The sequence below is a fragment of the Malus sylvestris genome, chromosome 1 (assembly GCF_916048215.2).
Source record: "Malus sylvestris chromosome 1, drMalSylv7.2, whole genome shotgun sequence".
Classification (NCBI taxonomy): Eukaryota; Viridiplantae; Streptophyta; class Magnoliopsida; order Rosales; family Rosaceae; genus Malus; species Malus sylvestris.
Genome location: NC_062260.1, coordinates 22,591,455 through 22,613,960, shown reverse-complemented (window position 1 = coordinate 22,613,960; position 22,506 = coordinate 22,591,455). Strand labels below are relative to the sequence as shown.

Here is a 22,506-nt window from a genome sequence, read left to right as displayed (position 1 = left end):
CACACAGGAAGGGATTACTTGCTTGGTTATGATTCCTTGGCCCCACAAGTTATCCGAATTTTTAGATGAGTGGAAAGGGTTTTTTGGGTTTTGGGATTGAATTCCTCAATTCACTTGGCAATTGGGTAGGGCTGAAGTTGCTCTTAAAAGGTTAAAAGTGTTCATACACTTGTATGATTGACATTTTCTATGTAGTTTAATTGTTAACTTGTAATATCACATGATAGTATTTCAATAATACTACACAACAGTTACTCGCCATGAATTCTTGTGAGAAATAATTGTGTTATTTAGAGCATGGTCAAACCATTTTGTTTTTTTAGTTTTTATTTATTTTATTTTTTGTGCTTTAGATATAGAGAAAGTGTACAGAGGAATGAATGGATGAAGAAAGCCGGTGGGAGAGAGATAATTCTTAGTTTTTAGATTTTTTTTTATTTTTTTATTTTTTTGTAGTAAACCTCAACGGTACGAGTGAAATTTATTGATGTTAAAAAAAGAAGTTACACCTAGTCAGGGGACATAAACATTACATCTCATAAAACAAACAAAACAAAATATAAGAAAATAGTGGGGGCCACACACCTTACTCCTCTTGAAAAAGAAAATACAAGAAAAAGAGGGACATAGACCTTACCTCTCTTAAAAAAGAAAATACATGAAAAAAAGATTGGGTGGACATATGACCAAACTCCCTACAAAACCTAAAAGGTAAGCATCTGCAAGACAAGCTACAAAGCGAAAAGGAAAATCCAAAAGAATTAGGTAAAAAAGAAAATCACACATCAAGAAGGGGTGACAAACCTATAAGCCGACATGCCTAAGAAATCTAAGTGTGGAAAAGGAAGAATGTCTATAGGAGGAGCAGCATGCCAAACAAGTGAAGACAAGATAAACCTTAAATTGGCTAATTTGTTAGCAATTGCATTCCCTTCTCGAAACGTATGAGAGCAACGAAATACCACGTTTTGCAAATGGAAGATACAATTCTTCCAATGTGTCTGGAGTGACCAAGGAGGAGAAAAAGAACTAGAAGCAAAACAAGATATCATGCTAGAGGAGTCACCTTCAAGCCATAAATTTTGCCAACCTCGCGGGTGAGCCAATTCCATAGCAAGAAAGACAGCATGAAGCTCCGCATAAAAAGAGATACGATGCCCCAAGCTCAGGGAAAAACCACCAAGAAAATAACTCGTAGAATCTCAGAAAACCTCCTCACATACCGCTCAACCCGAGTTACCTTTAGTTTTCATTTTTCATTTTTTTCCAAATAAAGTATTTACTTTTTAGTTTACATTTGGCGTACCTTTCTTTATACATTGTTTTCTACATCTCTCCAAACTATCTTTCTTCAATCCTAACTCTTTTATATCTCTCAGCTCTCTTATTTATTTTTCTATACCTCCAACACAAAATCAACTAAAATTAAAAACAAAATATTTATCAAACGGACTGGACTTATTGTTTCCTAATATAATACACATAGTTACATAGGATTTGTAGGTAAGTAGATACTATTTGCAACCAGAGAATTCAATTTGTTTGAATGGGATAGGCCAACCAACACTAACTTCCCCCGTCTACAAAGCCTGCCACAAGTTGTAGAGGCTGTAGCTGAACACCGTTGGTTTCAAATTTAGAGCCTTGAATTTTATGGCCTCAAAAAAGAAAGAGTCTTTTGGATTTAAAAATAAAAAATAAAAAAATGTTTTTTCCGGGCATTTTCAAACTACTGGGTTTCAGCTTTATAGTCATAGGTTTGTGTAATTATATTAGATTTGTTTATTAAATATTATTTTTTGTGACACTGAGGACAATAGGTTTAAAATCGATGCTCAACGTTGAATCGAAAAGGAGGGAAAATGAGATGAATGCCGAAAGAAAATGATGCTTTTGCGTTTGCAAAAAGCAGCTTGTACCGCCATCAGATGTTGAGAACCATACAGTGATATAAAGTGATAATACAAAAAAGTCCAAGATTTGAGCTTATTGCTTCTGCTTTCGCAGTCACTGTCCCTAACGGCTATTAACAATCCAAAAGACATGTTTTTATTTTATTTATTTAATGCTTTATTTTGCAGTTGAGACTTGGAGAGGGATATGCAGAAGTGTTCATAAACACTTGGTGGGGCTTTTGTCTTGAGGCCTTCTTCAACCTTTTATGTTGGAAGTTGGGAGTTGGAATTCAACAAATACTTGGGAAAATCAAGCACATCAAGCCCCTTTTAATCCTTCTTGTATAATGGTATCGATAAAGTGTTGATATCATTACTAGTAACTAACAATGGATTTGGCAAGGGTGGGCAATTACGCATCCATACTTTGGAAAATCTCTCTATTGTATCAAATTTTGCCCACCCAACAACTAGGCAAGACAACGAGGGGTGTGAGCTTACAAATTCCCTTTCCCGCCCAAAATCAGCAACCATTTTTATCTTTTCTCCTCCATTCAAACCAATTTCACCCAAATTTATTCCCCTCGCTCAACTTCTTTCCTTAATTTCTCCGCGGCTACCATTGCTAATGCCAATCCACCAATAAGAAACTTAGGGACTACACCAAGTTGTTATACCTCGTCCATCCATAGAAAACTTCATGTATTCACCACTATGGATAACATGCCAATAACAAAAATACACTAATACATTATTAGTAATATACTAATTATAAAATGCATCAACATGTACGAGAATATCATACACACTAAAAATGAAACATTAACATGGGCCGACTTTGTTCAAACACAAAGGTGAATTTGCGGGTAAAAGTAAAATAATATCTCATAAACCCGTGAGATTTTCACTTTTTACTAAAATTCAAGCAAAAAGTCCAAAAAGAAGATTGGAAGGTGAATACTATATATGGACTTTAGCCATTCTACGAGGTGCTTTTCTTGTAGCTCATGGACCATTTCCTTCTCCACGACCTACTGACCTACCACCTTAAACGGCTACTTATCCAATCTCAAACCCCATTCAAATTTCAATCATATCCAATTACCAAACTACCCTCACCTAATTACTCAATTTTAGTGGGCATATATGGCATTTAAATTTACATTTTGGGTAGTCCAATTGATAACATTTTTTTGTGGGAATCATTTCATGTGTGATTATTAGGCTAAATCAAGGTGCAACTTGTTGATTTGATGGGTGTGGAAGAAGGGTTGCAAATTCATGCCATTTAAGAGCATCAACATTTCAAGCTTGACCTAACTTGCCTCTTCCATTTAAGTTCATGTATTTATGCTCATGATTTTTCATTTTTCCATTTCTTTGATGAAGAGAAAAACAATGTAAAGTGTCAATGGATTTTAGCCCCAATAGGTTACTTAATGTGAGTAGCATGTAGATTGGTCAATTCGCTCTATCTCGGTAGATTTGTAATGTGTTGGATAATTGTAAGACCTTTCAATTAGAAAGTGAAGTGAATCTTCGGTAAGGGTCATGTGCCGAACTTGTAGGACTATTTGATTAGAAGAAGGGCGGGACCACAAGAGAACACTCCACCATAAAAAACAATGTACCTTCTCAATGGAATTTTCTGCAATGTGGGATGAGTTATGTGACATAGTTACAACAATACCTCAATGAATTTGTCTCACATTGAAAAATTTACATCCGACCTCAATAAATTTCTACAAATTAGGAGTTATCTAGGGTTAACCTAAAAGCAATGTATGTTGTCAATAAAAGTAATGAATTTCTACATATGGTCATAGTCGATACTTACAAATCGACTGTCTATTAATTATAGTTGATTGACTAAATGATTATTGTCTTAATTGAATTTTTATAGATATGATCTTTACAGACTAAACTTACATTATTAATGGATCCAATCACAAGCATAAAATTTGAATTTTTACAAAGATGATATTTACAGACTAAACTTACATTATTAATGGATCCAATCACAAGCATAAAATTTCATATATTAACCACAAAACATTTCGAAGAGGAATTGCGCTTCATTGAGTAGCCAAGCATTATTAGTCACTGACTAGCTAGATTTGCCCTCCATTCTCAATGATAGAAATGTGACCATATAGAAGTCTGAGTGTAAAATTGTAATTACAAGTTGAAAAGTCCGTACTCCACCATCCACATGGTCCTGTATTTTATTAATTTTTTGAACGTATTCTCTACACAGAGGGTGAGAGGGAGAGAGAGAGAGAGAGAGAAAGGGATAGGAAAAGAAAAGAAAAGAGACGTTGGCATGCCATGTGACAATTGGCAGTTACCCGCAAGAGTCATGACTCCACCGTCTCTCTTCAAACTCAAAAATCAAATTTTATGAAGAGAGAAGTTCAGAAGAATATAATCCTCTTCTACCTCGAGTGAGTGCTTCACTGTTTGCCTACCAAACATGCCCAACTTCACCATTTTCTGAATCAATCCTCCATAAATTTCAAAACCCACCTCCCATCCTCTGAAAACTTCAAATGCACCAAGCTTTGCAGTCCAAATCCATGGCAGAACAAAGCGCCTGAGTTAAATGCTGGCTGATTTACCTTGCTTTCCTTGTGCAGCAGCAGCTCAGGCGTTTTCAGAAGTTCAAAAGATGGAGTCTTTAACGAGAAAAAGGGAGAATTTGCAGAAGAAAAGAACTGGGTCCGTCAAGTCTTCAGCTGACAATGGCGGTGGAGGAAGCGAGTCGCTCACCGATTCGAGCGGCGGTGACTCGAGAGAGACTAGCAGTACGAGCCGATCGAGCTCCGAGACTTCCGGTGAGGAACTGAAGAGAAAAGAGCGGTCTTCGCCGCCGCTGCTGGGCTGGCCGATCAGGAAAGCTGAGCTGTGTAAAAACTCGGCTGCTGATTTGGAGGAAGCTGAACGAAAATCCCCAGTTGATGAATGTAAATACAAGGATTTGGCTTCCAAAGTTGCAGGTCAGATTTTGAATTACTCCCATCTTTTGCTTCATTTGGTTGCTGAAAAGTCGTAAAAGTTAAAAAAAAAAAAGATGCTCAGAATTCAAAATTTTGAAACTTAACCGTGTTTTCATCTCACTTTTAGCTGAGCACCTTCAGAAAACCAAAAGGGGGTTTTGCTAAATTTTTCAAGAAAACATTGCAAAAATTTTAAATTTATTTTAAAAAATAGGAATTCTGCTTATTTTCCCCGTTTTGTAATCCTTTTGGTACGTTGGAAATTCAAACAGAGATGGATATGATGAGAGAGAGATTTTCAAAGTTGTTGCTTGGAGAAGACATGTCAGGTTGTGGCAAAGGCGTTTGCACAGCGATGACAATTTCGAATGCCATTACCAATCTCTGTGGTATGTTCATCCTCCCAGCTTCTTTTAAATTTGTGATTAATCGAATCGATTTATAGTACCATATAGTTCAATCATTCCATATTGCATTTTTTGTTTTTAATTAATCAAATTTTATACAACGTGAAGCTACCATTTTTGGGCAACTATGGAGACTGGAACCCTTGCCTGCTGAAAAGAAATCAATGTGGAAAAGAGAGATGGAGTGGCTCATTTGCGTTAGCGATCACATTGTCGAATTGATACCCTCTTGGCAAACATTTCCTGATGGGAAAAAGCTTGAGGTAATCCTTGATGTAGTGTTAAGTCTGTTCAGTGATCGTATTTTGCTTTCTCTATCCTTCTTTTAGGAAGATGGAAAAATGAAAAATGATATTTTGAAGCTTAGATTTCACAACACTAGCTCACCTGACCTAAACGTAATTCTTCGCTTGTTTTTTCTTTCAAATGCCATAACCTTACTTTTTAGGGTCCCGTGCTATGATGGTTATGCAGATTATATGTTTATAACTCTGTATGACATGGTAAATAAATGTGCAAAATCTCGAATGGAGAACCGGTGGCAAGCATGAGCAATCCGTCTAATGTTTGTTGTTTCTTATTGCTGGTGCATTCTGTAGGTCATGACTTGCAGGCCCCGATCAGATCTATTTATGAATCTTCCAGGGCTGCGTAAGCTAGACAATATGCTTCTTGTGAGTCCAAACCTTGATTGTTTCGTAATGTACAGTTTTCATTTGCGCAAGTCATTATGAGTTTAGGAGTGTTCCTTGTTTCTCTATCCAGGAAATATTAGATAGTTTCACCAATACGGAGTTCTGGTATGTTGATCAAGGAGTTATAGCCCCGGAAGCAGATGGCTCAGCCTCTTTTCGCAAAACCGTCCAGCGGCAGGAGGAGAAGTGGTGGCTACCTGTACCTCGCGTGGCAGCTGATGGTCTAAGTGAAAATTCAAGAAAGCAGTTGCATCACACGCGGGAATGCACAAATCAAATACTAAAAGCTGCAATGGCTATCAACAGCATTACTCTTGCAGAGATGGAAGTTCCAGAGTCATACATGGAAACTCTTCCAAAGGTTTGCAAACCGAACATTGCATGATACTTTTGTGCGAAACTGAGTGACGCTGTTATATTAATTTCTTTCGTCAAATCTTTTAAAATTTATTTCTCAATCATGCTTTTTCTAAACATATATAGAAGGTTAATAAATCTAGATTGTAGTTTTGTAATCTGATGTTGAAATTTTTATGATGTGTAATCAACAGAATGGAAAGGCCTGTCTTGGGGACATAATTTACCGATATATTACATCAGACAAATTCTCCCCAGAGATTTTGCTTGACTGCCTTGACCTGTCCAGCGAACATATTGCTCTAGAGATTGCAAACCGTGTTGAAGCATCAATATTTGTCTGGCGTAGAAGAACTCACTCAAAGCCCCCACCTTATCCAAACCGCTCCTCCGCAAAGTCATCTTGGGAGATGGTCAAGGACCTAGTGATCGATGTGGATAAGCGAGAATTACTGGCAGAAAGAGCTGAAAGCCTCCTGCTTTCCTTGAAGCAGCGGTTTCCTTGTCTTACTCAAACTATCTTGGACACGAGCAAGATTCAGTGCAATAAGGTTAATCTTGCTTCCTTTGAAAAAATTTCCTCGGATTCTGTTTATTTCCTTGTATTTTTGTCATAACAATAACACTCCTTGTATTCAAATTTTCAGGATGTTGGAAAGTCCATTCTTGAAAGCTATTCAAGAGTTTTGGAGAGCCTGGCATTTAACATTGTGGCTCGTATTGATGATTTACTATATGTGGACGACTTGGCAAAACAGACAGATAAACTGTCATCAGTTACCGCGGTCAGTGTAATTTCTCGCAAGAAGGGCCCGGTTTCATATCCAGTGCCTCCCTCAAGCACTCCTCGCAAAAGAGCTTCTGCCATAGGCAACTTATCACCTGCACCTTTAATTAGCCCTGCAAGGGGAGAGAGGACTCCCTTTCTCCACACCAATACCAACAAGGACAAGCCTCCCCGCCGCGGCTTTGGAGTGAGGAGAGTCTTGACAAATTACCTTGGTGGTGAAACAAAAGCAAGAATCTGCAGCGACACAATGGAAGGGTCAGTTTCGATACCAAACTTACACAGCACAGAAACTTCGGATCATCTTATGGACTCCTCGTCCCACCAAAATGGGAGAAAATCAAACTAAGCAGATCGCTGAGGTTTGGCGTATTAAATTATGGTCTTCTCTTGAAGTGGTTGAGGCAAGAAGTGGAAATAGACAGAAAATCTCTTGCTGGAACCAAGTATTGATCATGCCTTATGAGAGTTGGGGGAGTTTAATGTATTTGTTAAAGTTCCTGGTTATTTAGATGTTGGTTTGGATTTGAAATGTAGCTAAAAGGATAAAAAATAGAGACACATTAGATTGGTTGTTTAAACTTCTGCAGATAGAATATAGACATGAGATTGCTTGTTCAAGTTTTCAATAATGACCTCTTTTTACTCTCTCTCTCTCTCTCTCTCTCTCACACACACACACAAACAAGAAAGGCAAAAAGACTTCAAGGTTAAGTTTTTTGAACTTAGGACCTCCAAATATGGTGACAGATAGAACTAGTTGATCGATGGGTGTCAACTTTCAAATCAACAACTAAATAACTAACGAGGATCCCACCTGTGGTATTCTATAAATTTTATTTAAACCCATCTAACCTATTTATACACCCTCTCTTTGCACCCATATGATTTTTAACTAAACTATTAATATCTCTCTAAACCCAAATTTAATACCTAATATACCCCCATAAACCCAATTCAATATGTGGATTTATTTTTACACCCATTGGATTTTTAACTCAGAAGCTGCTGCAGCAGGCTATGCCACTTGATTGCTGAATAGTTACCGCCAAATAAGCTCATTGATTCTTCAACGGATGTAAGATTGAAATCGAAGAAGAAGACTAAGAAGATGGAGAGAAAATGGGGTTTTGGGTGTGAGTTTTGGAGATTGATTTTGGGTTTAAGCTTGGTTTATGCGGCGATGTGCGGGTTTTATATGATGGTTTCGGGTGCATTGAAACCAATTCTGTCTTCGGAGATGGTGAGAAATGTTAGTGAAAAATCTTGGGTTGTGGATGATATGAATGGCAGGCTGAGGTTCTTGTAGAAAGAGATGCAGGGTCTTGTTCCTGAGAGGGTTTCAAATTGCAGGTATCCTAGTTCTATATAGGACATTAGTCAAGTACTTGGTAATCAATGTTACACCCATCCCCGTTTTATTTGAAAATAGTTTTTGGGTCTTAATTGGTGAGCCCAAAGGGCCCACCCCTTGATATTTGTCCTTAGTTTCCCATCCCCCTCTCATCTCTTTCTTTTTTCCTGATCTCCCCGTCTCCCTCACTCTCGCAGTCTCTATGTCACTCTCTATCTCACCCTCCCTTAACTCTCTCACTCGAACTCTCTTCTTCCCGTCGACACCACGCACACCTAAGCCATCCCGACTACGGCGCTGCACCACCCCGACCCACGAGGACCTCATTTCCTTCTTCCTTACCTCTGTGGAGCTCTGAGAAGCCCCAGAATCCCGGGAGATCTCTGGCGAGTTCCTTACCTTTTCGATGACTGGTAAGCCTCGGGGTTTCCATCTCCTTGTTTTATATTAATGTTGAGTTCAATTGTTGAGAGTTATAATTGTTGTTGACAAGGTTTAACACGGGATCGGCTCGGGGAAGCTAAACCCAGATTTCTGGCGTAATTACCGTGATTCCGTGCAATTTCCAATCACCTCTGGCCGTTCCACGGCGAATTGTAGGTATAAACCTCTTCCTTTCGTCTGGTACTTCATTTTCATACCTAGATCGCACCTCTAGGTTGTTAGTAATGGCATCGACTGGAGCTAGAAAGCTTCGGCTTTCTTCTCTGGCGAGACCAAGAAATCTAGGCATTCGGGCCGTTGCTGCCAAACCCAAAACCAATCAAACCAGGCCCTTTGGGTCGTGCCTAAACCTAACCCAACCCTTTTTTTTTATTTAATTATTTAATTGTTTTAAAACCCTAAGGCATTTGGGCCATCTTCTTTCAGGGCCCTAGGCCTGTGCAACTTTAATCCCAAGCCTTTAGGCTTAAGGCCCTCGAGCTGTTTCATCTTAGGCCATTGGCCTTGGGGCCGGGCCCTAAGCCAATTTCCCAAAACCCATTTCCCTAACCCAAAACCTTAAACCCTAGGCCTAACCCAGTTCTAAACCGAAGCCCAAAACCCTTGAACCGGTCCTACCCTAAACCGGTTTAACCCGTGACCCATTGACTTGACCTGGGCTGACAGTTGACCGTTAACTTTGACTTTCGGGTTGACTTTTCTGATTTCGTTCAGAATCTCTCCTAGGCTAATTTCGACATCTTAAACCCATTTCCGATGTTCGTTTTCCCAAATTAAGTCGTTTGAGTAGAGTTTGACTAAATGTACCCTTTATGTGCTTAGGGGCAATTTATTGTGGCGTTCTATCTCCGCTAGTTTGCGTGACTCTTTGGCGGCTAAGTATATGTGGGTGGACCCCTTCTAAAATGCATGTTTTAATAGTAGAAATGCATACATGAAAAGCATGATTTGATAATTACGATTTATGAAACGTTTTATGAGATAACATGCTTATTGAGGCTATTTTGAATTATTACTATTTTTCATATGACCCGTGTTCTTATAGAATATCTGATGGATGATGATATGATATTTAGAACATTGTTTAGAACACCTCTTTATAATATAGATGATGGATGACTTTATACTATAAAGTTGTTTTTCAATATATATGTGTTCAATGGTTTTGTACTTACCTAGTGGTCCTTATTCTGCTATGGGACGTAGGGATAGATTCCGGTCCGTCCCGGGCGACGGTTTGGTGTTGGCATAGGTCTGGAGTGTGTTTCCTCTAGCTATTTAGCACAAGGACGGGGAGCCGGCATAGGCCTGGGGATTATTTTCCTCTGATTGTCTGCTTAGAGACGGGGAGTCGGCATGGGGCCTGGGGGTTATCGGACATTCACTAGTGATTATTATATATACAAGTTATGATTTGAGACATTACACAACATGTTAGGTTTCGGAAAACCTATGTTTAGCATGATATATATATGTGTTTTCATAAAACCTGGGGGTTAGTACGTTGATAACTGTTTTATTATATATATATATATATATATATATATATATATATATATATATATATATATATATATATATCAACTTGGTCCACTCATGTTTGTTTTGCGCCCCCTTCAGGACTTAGAATCGAGGCATACAATCCCTGCGTCAAGGCACTTCCGCATCGGCATCTTCGAGTCCTTTCGGTGTATGACCCATTCTTTTATTCACTCCATTTTATATATATATTTTTTAGTATTCTAGTTAGTTGTGTACTCTGAACACGTTCCTTATATGCATATTCTTTATTCTTTTATATTTATAAGTCTTATCTATCCTTTGTTTTCATTATTTGCACTCAATAAATGGCTTTCGTCACCTTCAGGTGTCGGCCAACACGTGCCTATCCTGGTATTCAGGGATTGGGGCGTGTCATTCAAACTTTTGCTTTACAAGTTTAATAGCAATTCAACATTATTCAGTGATAAACTTGAAATGTCTGTTCCAAAGAATGAACGTAGGATAAACAAAGAATAATCGTAGGGTTTAATTATAATGTTTGGGTTTATTGATAAATATGAGTCTCATTATTAATTTCATTTTGAACTTAATAGTAATTATGCAATAGGGTAAAATAGACAATTAACATTCAAAATTTTAAGTTAGGTGTAAAAAAAGGTTGCATGAGTTTAAATAAAATTTCATTTCTTTAATTTAAAAACAATGAAAAAGGTAAAATTAAATTGAAAAGGTGAAGAGAACTTGAATTAAAAACAAATTTGGGTTCCCACTACCTAATAAATTTTGAATGCACAAGAAAAACAATTAAAGAGTAAAACACTGTTTTTTAAATATTTTAAAACAACTAACCTAGCAACAAGGTCGTTGTAGTATAGTGGTAAGTATTCCCGCCTGTCACGCGGGTGACCCGGGTTCGATCCCCGGCAACGGCGGTAATTTTTTTTTATTAAACTCATCACGATCGTGACACGTGTAGTTCCTCAACGGCCGTCTTTTTCTTTTCCTTTCCTTTTCCTCGTTTTTCCACGAAAGATAAAACGAAAGAACAAATCCATCAACCCAAGTCTGCAACTTTACCAGCTAGTCAGCTCAGCCACCACTGCTCCGATTCCTTACGAAATTACCAAAATGCCCGGCGGAACCACCATCCACCTGACAGCCCTCGACGGCATCGTCAACGTCAACTCCCTCTTCACCTTAGCCGTCTTCATCGGCCTCACCTGGAACCCTTCCGACCCGGAAAACACCCTCATCGAGGCCGACGACCCCATCGCCTGCCGCCCCGGTCCCTCCGTCGCCGAGGATCTCGTCTCCTTCCACGTCTACTCCTTCAGCTCCTTCCTCTTCTCCAGCCTCGTCGCCCTCGGCCTCAAGCAGGCCATCCGGATCACCCGCAGCCCGTCCTACCACCGGCCCGCCGAGATTCTCGTCCGGGTCAACAGCACCCTCCTCCGGATGGGGATGCTCGTCTCGGGTGTCGGTTCGGCGGCCGGTTGCGTGTTCCTGATGCTGGCTCTCATCAACGTGGTGCAGATCAAGCTCGGGACTTTGGCCTGCGGCAGCTTCAACACTCTCGCCGCCGTCGTCCCGCTGGTCATCTTTGTCTCCGTCGCGCTGCTCATCTATGTTTGCACCGTTTTGTACGCTTTTACGCGCTAAATTTCTGTATATTAGTTGTAATTTGATGAATTTTAATGCCTGATTTGGATTAATCCCGAGATTAAGTTCTTAAATTCGATTAAAACATATAAAGCATGGTGTTTTATAATATTTGTTTGATTTTGTTCACATTAGTGGTGGCACAAGTGGGCAATCAAATTGATTAGTGCTCCACAGTTAGGGTGTGATGGGAATTTGGGGATGAGTGGTAGTACAAGTGGGTGTAGGAAGTGCTAATATTCTAGTGAATCTGTTCATGTTAGCAATTATTCGTTTTGCCCTGTTTTGGATTACTGATGCTACTTCCATCATGATTCAATGAGTGTGGAATGGCCCACCAAGCACCTCCGCACGGGATGTCATTTTGGCGATATCTTGAGCTAATCACGTGTGTTTAACTGCGCAATTAGCTTGGAATACCGTCGCAGTAGGATCTCATGTGTAGGTATGGGTATGTCCGTTTTCGTTCTCAGCAGGTTGGGGAGGCTGTCATCATAGAGGAGTATTAATTGCTTGATGATCTCTGGTAAGTGCTAAGTTGGTGACTATGGTTGGGTAGTTCAATAGTTTAACCGTGCTTTAGCGGTTTTTCTTCAGTGCAGTGCTGCACTTGGTGCAAATGCGGTTTAGTTTTTCACATCGTTCCACTACTGCATTGCTTTGCTCTTTAAAAGTGGTAGCTTGGATCTCTGGACTGGTTTACCACTGACCGAACATAGCGTGCAATGAAGCACCAAAGGAAAACCGATGATTTACAGGGTATCGGTCTATTGATTATAGGTCTAAATGGTCTAGAGGAACAGATTGAGGTAGGAATAGGATGATGCCGTGGATGTCTGTGAGATTGGTCGATGCTGTGTTATCTGTTGCTCAAGAGATGCCCTTGTGTGCCTCTTTTCTGAAAGGACAAAAGTAGTGGAACGGTGGTAAGCACTTTAGTTAGAGGTGATGACTTTCAGTGGCCTAAAGTCGCCAGGTAATCGAAATCCAAGTGCTGCCTCCACCATACCTTGGGGGTTTCATCTTTCGGTAACTAATCAAGTATCCTTTGAGCTGCTTATTGCTGTATAAAAGCAGGAAGTCGAGAAGTGTTTTCTGCTCAGCATTGAAGAAATGGAAGCTCCAATGACTTGTAGCGTTTCTTGCAATTCTCGGCACAAGTCAGTTTAAAACTTTAAAGGGGCAAATGGGGCTGGCAAATGAAGCTGGTTACCTGTGCATCAGCAGCACAGGACCAAAATGCTGCAGTTTCCGCTAATTGCTGCAGCCAAGTAAAAAGGATAGGCCACAACCTGTTCATATTTTCATCTTATACATGCCCTGACGTTGAAGCCGCTGACGGTGCCTGGTACAAGGACTGTGAAGGAGTGCAGGGTTTAGGGTTTCAGGTTCAACTTCCATGAATATAGTTAGGTCAAAAACAACACTTTCTGTCGCGCAAGCCCTGAAGGTCGAGTTCCTAAGTACCGGCTGATTGAACCTTACAAATTCGTACTGATTAGTTAGTAAATTAACACTGCACAAACTAGTGTCTTGAATTTATTAAGGGAAAAGGATTCTCGCCGGATCCTTTTCTTGGGGATCCGGGAGATCTCGTGATCATGACCGTTCATCGTACATCCTGCGATCAGTTTTCGTTAGATATTATTTATATTTAATTTCAAATTTTAAATTTAAAACGATTTCTGATTGCACGATGTACGATGAATGGTCATGATCACCGGATTCCAGAAAAAGGATCCAGAGCATCCTTGAGAGATCCAAGCTAATATACTATTGCGAGTTATTTATGCACTTAATATCCTGTGTTCGATACGTCCGCTGACGTTTGTAAGATTAGAAAAAGTATAGAAACAATATCTAAACACTAGGTCCACTGAATTCTGTCGATTAATAAGAAGTCTAAGAAAGCGGCGGTACACCAACCATTTTCAATTCCACTCAATCAACTGAGTAGGACATTGCCTCGTATTTTCTCCATAAAATTCAAATAATATGATCAAAATTATAGCCAAGACTTCGAGTCTCTGTCCTAACCTATTGACTTCTTAGAACTAAACCTTTTGGAGGACTCGATCATTCTTTTAAAAAAAGGAAAACTAATGAAAAGGGCTTGAAAACTTTGAGTTTTAATGATAAGGACAAAATAAAGGGTAAAGTGAATAGTACCAGGATTGACTTTTTAGTGTAAAAATGTGGTTTTTCGTTAAAGTGAACAGTACCGGGTGCTTTTCGTTAAAGTTCCCTTTAAAAAACTCTTAAAACCAGGTAATCAAGTATTAATTAAACTAATTAATTGGTAATTAACTATTAATTATTCTTTTCGTGGTCTCCCGAGAACTTATCTGTATATGTGTGCAAATAATGCATTAACAGAATTGTAGAAAATAGACATGGAAGGAGGTGCGATATTGAGGAAGTTCTGGTGCTTGGTGGTGGCTTTGTTTGTAATTTCAGGCAAGAATTGGGGATTAATTGAAGGGGTTGATGGGGCTGCCGGCGGTGACTGTGGGGAGATGGACCCGGACGTTCTGGTGTACAAGCTAGCATCGTGTGCGGCGTCGTCACAGGACAAGAACGTGGCGGTTCCTAACAAGTGCTGTGCTGTGGTGAGCAAGGTACGCACAAACTGCCTTTGCTCCATCTTACTTTCTAAAGAAGCCAAGAGCCTTGGAATTAGGCCTGATGTTGCAGCCACTATTCCCAAACGTTGCAATGTTGCCAGACGTACTAGGGGCTACAAGTGCGGAGGTACATACGTCTCTATCTTTCTAGCGAAACGTTCTCTTATCAGAGTTATATTGCTGGATTATGTATTCATCAACATGATTATTAACAATTTAGATTCACAGTCTTGCAATAGAAGAGACGGATGTTAATTCAAATTGCCTAAATCTTGATTTGCTAGCTCGTAAGAGACTTTTCATTTTGGTGATTTGCAGCTTTTATAGTGCCAGCATGAAGGCATACAGAAGATCATTAGTGATGATGCCAGCCATGGTTCTCAAGTAAACTTGATAAGTAGAACTCTTAGTGATACTATAATTCAGCTTAATTACAAGTTTGCTGGCTATAAACTTGAAGAAACTTACTATTCACTAATAAAATTTTGTCGTCCTTGCTTTATATACTTGAAAATAAGAATTCTTACATTCCAGCCGATCGCAGTTTGATACATGTAAATTTCTTTTTGTGTTTTCGACAAGTTATTTTACTGCATGTCATATGTTTGGCAGAAATATTGTAGGAATATTCCTACTTTTAGAAATAATTGGGAAGGAGCCAAGCAAATTTGCATTTAGAATGTCACAGAAAAAGTTGCTATGTCTTCATCATATATGGATTTGATCACTAGAATGAATTAGATAAGGATTGAAATTCAAAAAAGCACAAGGGGCTAGTTAATTAGTACAGGGAAAGTTCTCACAAAACAAAGTACATCAAAGATGAGATTCATAAGCTCATATCCATATATAGTTAAACTTGGCCTACTTGACTAACTGGGATAAAAAGAACCCAACAAGCCAAGTTTCTGGATTAGTCCTGGCTGTTCTACTAGCTCTATCTGCCATGCTATATACGTACCATATATAACACCACCATCTTTATTTGTTTTATCTTAGAAGATATTAGTGTTTTACCTGCAACATAACAAGCATTTTTTCTGCGTCAGAAGAATATCTAAGAACAGTTCTTCAAATAGTTATATTGCTTTTATCACTTTGAATAGCATCATTCGTACTTATTAAAGGATGCGGATGCGATAAATGGTAAATTTTTGATGTGACGTGACACCATCTCATTGTTTTGATATTTGGTATTTTATGAACACCCAGCATAGAATAATTAATAAATAAATACATATGTTATAACATGAGCATACCAATAACACTATTTTATGATTATAATTAAGACATGTTAATGTGGCAAATAAGACAAAAGTTTCATTAACCATTTAGGGGTAGGAAAAGTAGTGTTACCTGCTAATAGGTGGCCGGAGCAAACAGTTAGTAATAAAGTGAACCTGCAGAAATAAGACATCACACGTACATATTAATTATGCAGAATCAACACTAATAATAATCTTCATTAAGTAATAAGCCCACAAATATATCATACCTTGCCACCAGTTTCCTCTCGAAGCACTGTTTGCATTATTCCCATTTGCATCGTCCTCACCGCCATCTTTCTTATACTAAAATTGGATTACAACAATATGATTAGTGTTTATTTCATAAAAATCGAATAAACAACCTAAACACAACCCCAATTTTTGTACTTACAGTATGCTGCTGATGGGATTCAGTGGTCCTAGTTCTTGGACTATAATTTTCTTGGCCGCCATAGTAGATTGATGAACTGAGGTTGCATGGATCCGCAGCTTCGTTTTGATACATATTGGAAGCTTTGCTGGTTTTGTTTTCACCCTTATTATCCAAAAAACTTGGACTCCCGTACTTACCAGCTTGATCTCCAAAGTCCTGCCTTCTCTCCTTCCCAACTCCCTGAATCAAAATTTAAACCCACCGGTTAACACACAAAAAAATGTAATTTGTTGACAGATGTATATGTCCCGCATCGAAAACCTGACCGAGAACTTGTTTGATAATCGTTTTGGTTCAAAAACTAAAATAAAATAAAGCAAAACTCTAAGTCAACTTTTGAAAACACAAGAAATAGTTTTCAGTTTTGAAAACAATCACTGAACAAGTTTTCCACTTTCAAGAAAAAATAGAAAATAGAAAATGAAATGATTATCAAATGATAACCCTAAATAAGTGATAAGCATTTATATACCGTTGAGGGGACGGGTGGGAAAATGGAGCCAAAGAATCCGGAAGGGGATGATGAAGAAGATGACGACGAGTCCTTGGGACCAAAGAGATGATCCAGACTCCTTGATGATGACGAAGAAGAAGAAGAGCCATGGCTTGCACCACTTCCCACTTTCTTCTTGTTCTCCATAGTAGTTAATTAGTGAACTGATGAAGCTAAAGCTGGTATGTTACAAAAGCTGCTTTCAGCTTTGTCAACCAACGAACGGATTATAACTACTGCTTTTTGATAGTTGTTGATAGTTATCTCTTAATGGTCAAAGACTCGGAAGCAGAAATTGGATAAGGTTTGCAGAATCAGAATTCAGAAACCAACAACTTAAAGAGATAAAATTGAGGGAGGGCAGATAGGAAGGAGGAAAGGGCACGTGAAGTTTTGCAGATGTGGAGAGTGTGAAGGTGTCACTGGCTATTTATAAACCCAAAAAGAGAGAGAAAAAATAAACTAGAGTTAGCTCTAAGGTTGGACTGGTTTGATTTATTTTTTTGTATCCATAATACTCTCTTACCGAGTTTTATTATTGTATTCTTAGTATAACATGTGTATACAATTATTTACTTTATATCATAGCTACATGAAACATTAATTAAGTGATTGAGTCTATTATAATGTGTAAATTAATTAATAACACCACATATTAGTGTAACGCGTACTAATGATTTGCATGCATAGATGTTAAACCCATCATTTTGTATCTGGTTCCCATGTGCCTTTTATTAAGTTCATTGTCTAGGTGACAGATGGGTGCATCAGTTCGGCCCCTAGCGGACATCCTGCCAACTCTAAGCCCGTACTGCCACGTGCCCCATCAGTCTTTGACCTGTATAAATTTTGTTCCATTAATGTGCTTTGCTTTGCTTTGCATGAGTGGTAGTCTCAGATATTGTTCTGAGAGAGAGGGAGAGTCTCATGGTTTCATAGGTGAGGAGAGGATAAACGGATAAGGTGTTTTCTTTTGGTTCAACTGGAGCTTTGATAGGAGGATATGCCCGTACATAAACAAGTTTGACTCCTTAGAAGTTTAGAACAAGGCCATATTGCATGTGTGCTTGTCTACCTTGAAATAAAGGAATCGGTATCGAATGCAATAAGATATATAGAACTTTTGAACCATTATTTTTCTTGATTAATATTAGATATAACTAAAATGTGTTAATAAAGAACACTAAACTTTGTATGTGTAAGAGAACAATGTGTTTTGCTAGCGAGTTAGGATTAACTGAAGTATTTTTTAGCGGGGTGTGCTATTCACACACCCTTTTTTACTTCTCCCACACTCTTGTTAATTTTTGTCCTTTGATCTTCTTCAATTCATCCGATCCGACGGCCGAAAATTAAAAGGGTGTGAGAGAAGTAAAAAGGGGTGTGTGTATATCACATCCCTTTTTTAGCCTAGTAGGATGATAAACACAGAGTAAGATTTATATCTTTTCTGATTAAGTGCAACTTTTTTATTATTATTTTTTTCAATTAAAAAAATGTCACAATCGTCGAAATTCCTTAAAAAACATGTACATAGAAATAACTTATACATTTAGGGTGCGTTTGTTTGTCCTCACTAACTTTCACTAGACCGGATTGGACTTGTGTTTGTTGCACGCAAGACTAAGTTTAATGAGATTAAAAAGGGCTTGCCTCGACTAAAACCTTGCTAAGACTCCCCCTGAAAAGCATGTGATTGGCTAAGACCGTGCTTCGCTTCGACCTCGACTTGTCTGCGATTGGCGACGGACCTGCATCACCGCCTATGGTCTCCGTCAAAACCCAAATCCCCAATAGACGGGATCTTTGTGACCCCATTGGTGGGTGAGGAAGGAAAGGGATCCTCACCAGATCCCTTCCACCAAATCCACTAAATCAATTAATCCGGGCCCTTGAAATTTGATCTAACGGCTACAAACAGGAGGTCTGTTTAAAAGTTATAATAACTTTAGCCGTTGGATCAAATTTCAAGGGCTCGGATTAGGTGATTGGGTGGATATGGTGGAAGGGTCCGAAGAGGATCCCTTTCTGGTGAGGAACACGACAAGGAGGAGTGTGAGGAGGCTTATGAGCCACCCAGTGGGCTTGAAGGAATATGGGAGGCCAAGAACGCCAACGCTTATGACGATGAAGACGTTGGTGAAGGTCTTGGATTGGTACGACAGCTTCTTGGGGCCTCGGATCAATGGCGTGTTCTCCGCCACAGTAGCCTGAGACGTTGGACGACGAGGTTGCCTCCTTGTTGCCACCTATGTTTTGATCTTTGTTTTGATTTGGTTTTGACTTTTAAATTGGGCTTTGATTTTGAATAGATTTTTGATTTGATATGGAATTAGCTTTTGATTTGATCTGCGATTGTGGAATTGGGAGTTGGCTTTTGATTTGGTATGCAATTGTGGAATTGGAGAAAATTTTTATTGTGATCGAAATACGAGTGGTACATTATACGTTTTTATTTAAGTGGTGGGAATTTTTTTTTTAAAGTTATTAACTTTTAAGAAACATATCCCACAATTTGTATAGTGACATATGATGCACAATTTCGTGTTCCAGTCACATTAAAAAATCTTTAGTGGAATTGGCTTTTGCGAGAGAGGAAGTTCTTAGAAAAAAGAAAAAGAAAAAGAGAGAATTAATAATAAAATATTAATAGATATGGATTAAATAGAATTAGCCTTTTTTTTATTAGTATCCCACATAATGTTGAATGCACCCCACATTAAAATTTAATATTAAACTGCTTATGTAACTTACTATACAATGACAATTTCGACGTTATGAGGTTTAAAGAAAATAAGAAATTTCTAAATACACCATATTATTTATCTTCTTCAACTATCAAAAGCCTTCTCACCCTCCACTCCATTGTTGAATAAAATTCTAACTATTGAAACTATAAACACGTTGATTGAGAAAAAAATTACAATATCAATATTTCGGAAGCTTCACATGAGGTAAAATTTCATATTTTTTATTGTTTTAATTATTCAACGACATCGGTAATTATTTAAGCCTGCTTTTGCTTTCCATACTACCAATTTCATAGGAGGCCAACCTAGCAACGTCTTTTCCGTTCTTATTCATCTTCTGGGGTTTACTTTTGCTCTGTTAGGTTCCTCCCAGTTGCCATTTTTTACCAGAAATCTATTTTTTAGCAAAAGGCTTAAGAGACAGAGAAAATGAGATTGGTTGTGATGACCCAATGAAATTCAAGCTTAATAGAACGGATTGTAGGCTTCTCTTTTAAGATAATGTTAGGCTTTTAATCCTAAGTCAATTTAATTTATTAAAATTGAAAATGGGTATTATAAGATTTGAAGAATGTGGGGTGTATAGAAAATGTGGGATGTATGTGAAAAATATTAGGTGTATGAGAATGTGGGGTGTAAGGGTATTATGAGAAAGTATGTGGGGTGTATTAAGATAATTTTTAATTGAAAAAGCAAATATGAAGTGTATTAAGTATGTGGGGTTTAATCAACAATATGTGGGGTGTTAATAGAATAAGCCATAATATTAATATTAGAATTTGTTAATGATGCTGCTTCTTAGTTCGACACTGCATTAAATACTTCTAGTTTAATATAATCTAATGCATTCCAGCTTTAGTCCCTTAAAAAAACTAGACCACTTTCTTCAAGACATATATATGTCATTATTTAAAGTTATTGATCGAAAGATAATGTTCTAATTAGGTGTGCTAAAGGTGACTAATTTGTCTTTTTAAAACATAATTCTAGGATATCGAAAGAATATAGGATCGAAAGAATATCTCATGATCAACATGGCTACTAACAAAAGATATTCCACGTGGTCAAATGGTGTGGCGTTGCTTAGAAAAATATCAAACCCATGGATTCCTCAGGCTTCTCATATGTGCTTACAACGTATGCTAATTCGTTTAGTTAATGATTTGGATAAAGGTGGCATCAAGTTATTATAGTACTGACTAATCCCTTCCTTTCTGTTCTACCAACCAGAAACTTTATTTGGATGATTGTAATCAACCAATGAAGGGATTACAAGTAATGATGTTTAGACGCGTAAGCAATGTTAGGATACTATATTTAAATCACATTATCTTGAAGATACGGTAGTTAAAGAATTTCAATCTTTGAAGTTTGAAATCATCATGCCTTTAGGTTCCCTTTGGATAGCTTAGGATAAGCACTGCATCTTCCATTACATGCATCGGTATATTTTCCCGGAAAAGTTGATCACATTTTTCTAAAATCCAGAGAAAAGTTTTTCCATTTGTGGATGTATATGATGTTGGATAACTCCATTTCCTGTCATATCTATGCACTGCATCCTTATCTGAAGAAGAAAATACAGATTTTCCCTCTCCTAACCGATCCTTTGCACATGGCATCTTGCTAATTTAAAACATGTCGGCAGTAGTGGCTTGTCCACCGGATGGATCCTAGTTTTGATCAAGATTCTAAAAATCACTAGGTGCTAGTTGGGCGGCGAGTTGGCGCCTAACGTCTAGACGGTTAGGCAGGGTCTAGGTGGGCGCTTAGGCTGCCTAGATGGATTTAGATAAATTTCTTGTATATCTTGTAATAAGTGCATATTGACACTTACAAAAAATTATACTTGTATGAAATCCATGGATAAGATTTAGTCTCTCTAACAAAACTAACATCACACATATACAACATATTTACTAGTGAAGAGGGTAACTATTTTTATTTTATTTTATTATAATTATAAGTTGGTAGTGGGTAATTAATTGGAGACTGAAAGTGGGTAATTAATAGTGGAAAGTAGTGGACACCGGTCAAAGAGAAGGGATGGGTTATTGATGCCTTGGAAATTGTGAAGGCCTTTATCTTTTCTGTTTCCTCTTCCTCGCCTTTGATTGCTCTGCCCATCTTCTTCTTCCTTTGTAAAATTTCCCTGCTCCCCCCATCTGTTTTTTCCTTTGTAAAATTTCCCAAAACCTCAAGCGCATCAAAGAAATCTTCTAAAACGTTGCATGCTTGGTCGAAGAAATCCCAACTGTCCAGGTCAAATTCTTGTTTATCCTTACAATTGCAGATTTGTTATTCAAATTCTACATTGCTCTCTCTCTCTTCAATATTATGTGAACGCCTCCTCTTTTAGGCGATGCTGTGAAACAACGATATGTATATATATTTTTAACATAACTGCCTAGTCCGCCGCCGAGGTCGCCTAGCCCGTTTAGTTGGCTGCCTAATACCGTTACCGATTTGTTGAATGCTTTTGGAATAATTGCGACAGCAGCCCAACACCTAGCGCCTAACCCGCTTTTTAGAACAGTGGTTTTGATATTAGTGGGTTTAGGTTGGACATTTGACAGTTCCAGTTCAACCCAATTCTTGTAGTAGAAAGGTTGGCTTGTGCTAGAGTTGATGTCCAACCAATATTTGAACGACAAAGAAAAATGAGTTATTCATTTGAGGTCAATGTTAAATGTTTAACATAGATTTCAATCAATTAGCATTTTGTCTAGTTGGCGCACCAAAATGATTAAATGTGACTCACTATTTTGTAGTAATCAACTAATTCTACTAAACTACGGAGGAGGGGTAATCGAACTTGGGTATATATTGGTGATCACATTA

At 38.2% G+C, this 22,506-nt stretch overlaps 4 protein-coding genes and 1 non-coding gene across 5 annotated transcripts; 4 read left to right on the top strand and 1 right to left on the bottom strand.

Moving 5' to 3' along the window:
- Positions 1-4,154: 4,154 nt before the first annotated feature.
- Positions 4,155-7,769, top strand: LOC126593730 (rop guanine nucleotide exchange factor 7-like). The gene is made up of 7 exons (XM_050260196.1): positions 4,155-4,891; positions 5,164-5,280; positions 5,407-5,561; positions 5,898-5,972; positions 6,064-6,354; positions 6,545-6,901; positions 6,998-7,769. Exons 1-7 carry the CDS (start codon positions 4,498-4,500, stop codon positions 7,484-7,486), a joined length of 1,878 nt encoding a protein of 625 aa, XP_050116153.1. The 5' UTR covers positions 4,155-4,497; the 3' UTR covers positions 7,487-7,769.
- Positions 7,770-11,298: 3,529 nt separating this feature from the next.
- TRNAD-GUC (transfer RNA aspartic acid (anticodon GUC)) lies at positions 11,299-11,370 on the top strand. The gene has a single exon. It is a non-coding gene; the product is annotated as a tRNA-Asp (tRNA).
- Positions 11,371-11,461: 91 nt separating this feature from the next.
- On the top strand, positions 11,462-12,190 carry LOC126599677 (uncharacterized). The gene has a single exon (XM_050266426.1). It carries the CDS (start codon positions 11,567-11,569, stop codon positions 12,095-12,097), a length of 531 nt encoding a protein of 176 aa, XP_050122383.1. The 5' UTR covers positions 11,462-11,566; the 3' UTR covers positions 12,098-12,190.
- A 1,932-nt stretch (positions 12,191-14,122) lies between these two features.
- Positions 14,123-15,257, top strand: LOC126601327 (uncharacterized). Its single transcript, XM_050268324.1, has 4 exons — positions 14,123-14,189; positions 14,353-14,365; positions 14,474-14,848; positions 15,040-15,257. The coding sequence occupies exons 3-4, from the start codon at positions 14,491-14,493 to the stop codon at positions 15,057-15,059; spliced, it is 378 nt and encodes a 125-aa protein (XP_050124281.1). The 5' UTR covers positions 14,123-14,189; positions 14,353-14,365; positions 14,474-14,490; the 3' UTR covers positions 15,060-15,257.
- Positions 15,258-15,403: 146 nt separating this feature from the next.
- Positions 15,404-17,306, bottom strand: LOC126600492 (nuclear localization sequence-binding protein-like). The gene is made up of 5 exons (XM_050267393.1): positions 16,895-17,306; positions 16,381-16,602; positions 16,217-16,292; positions 16,078-16,121; positions 15,404-15,738 (listed from the first exon to the last, which is right to left on the bottom strand). Exons 1-4 carry the CDS (start codon positions 17,060-17,062, stop codon positions 16,105-16,107), a joined length of 483 nt encoding a protein of 160 aa, XP_050123350.1. The 5' UTR covers positions 17,063-17,306; the 3' UTR covers positions 15,404-15,738; positions 16,078-16,104.
- Between the last annotated feature and the right edge of the window lie 5,200 nt (positions 17,307-22,506).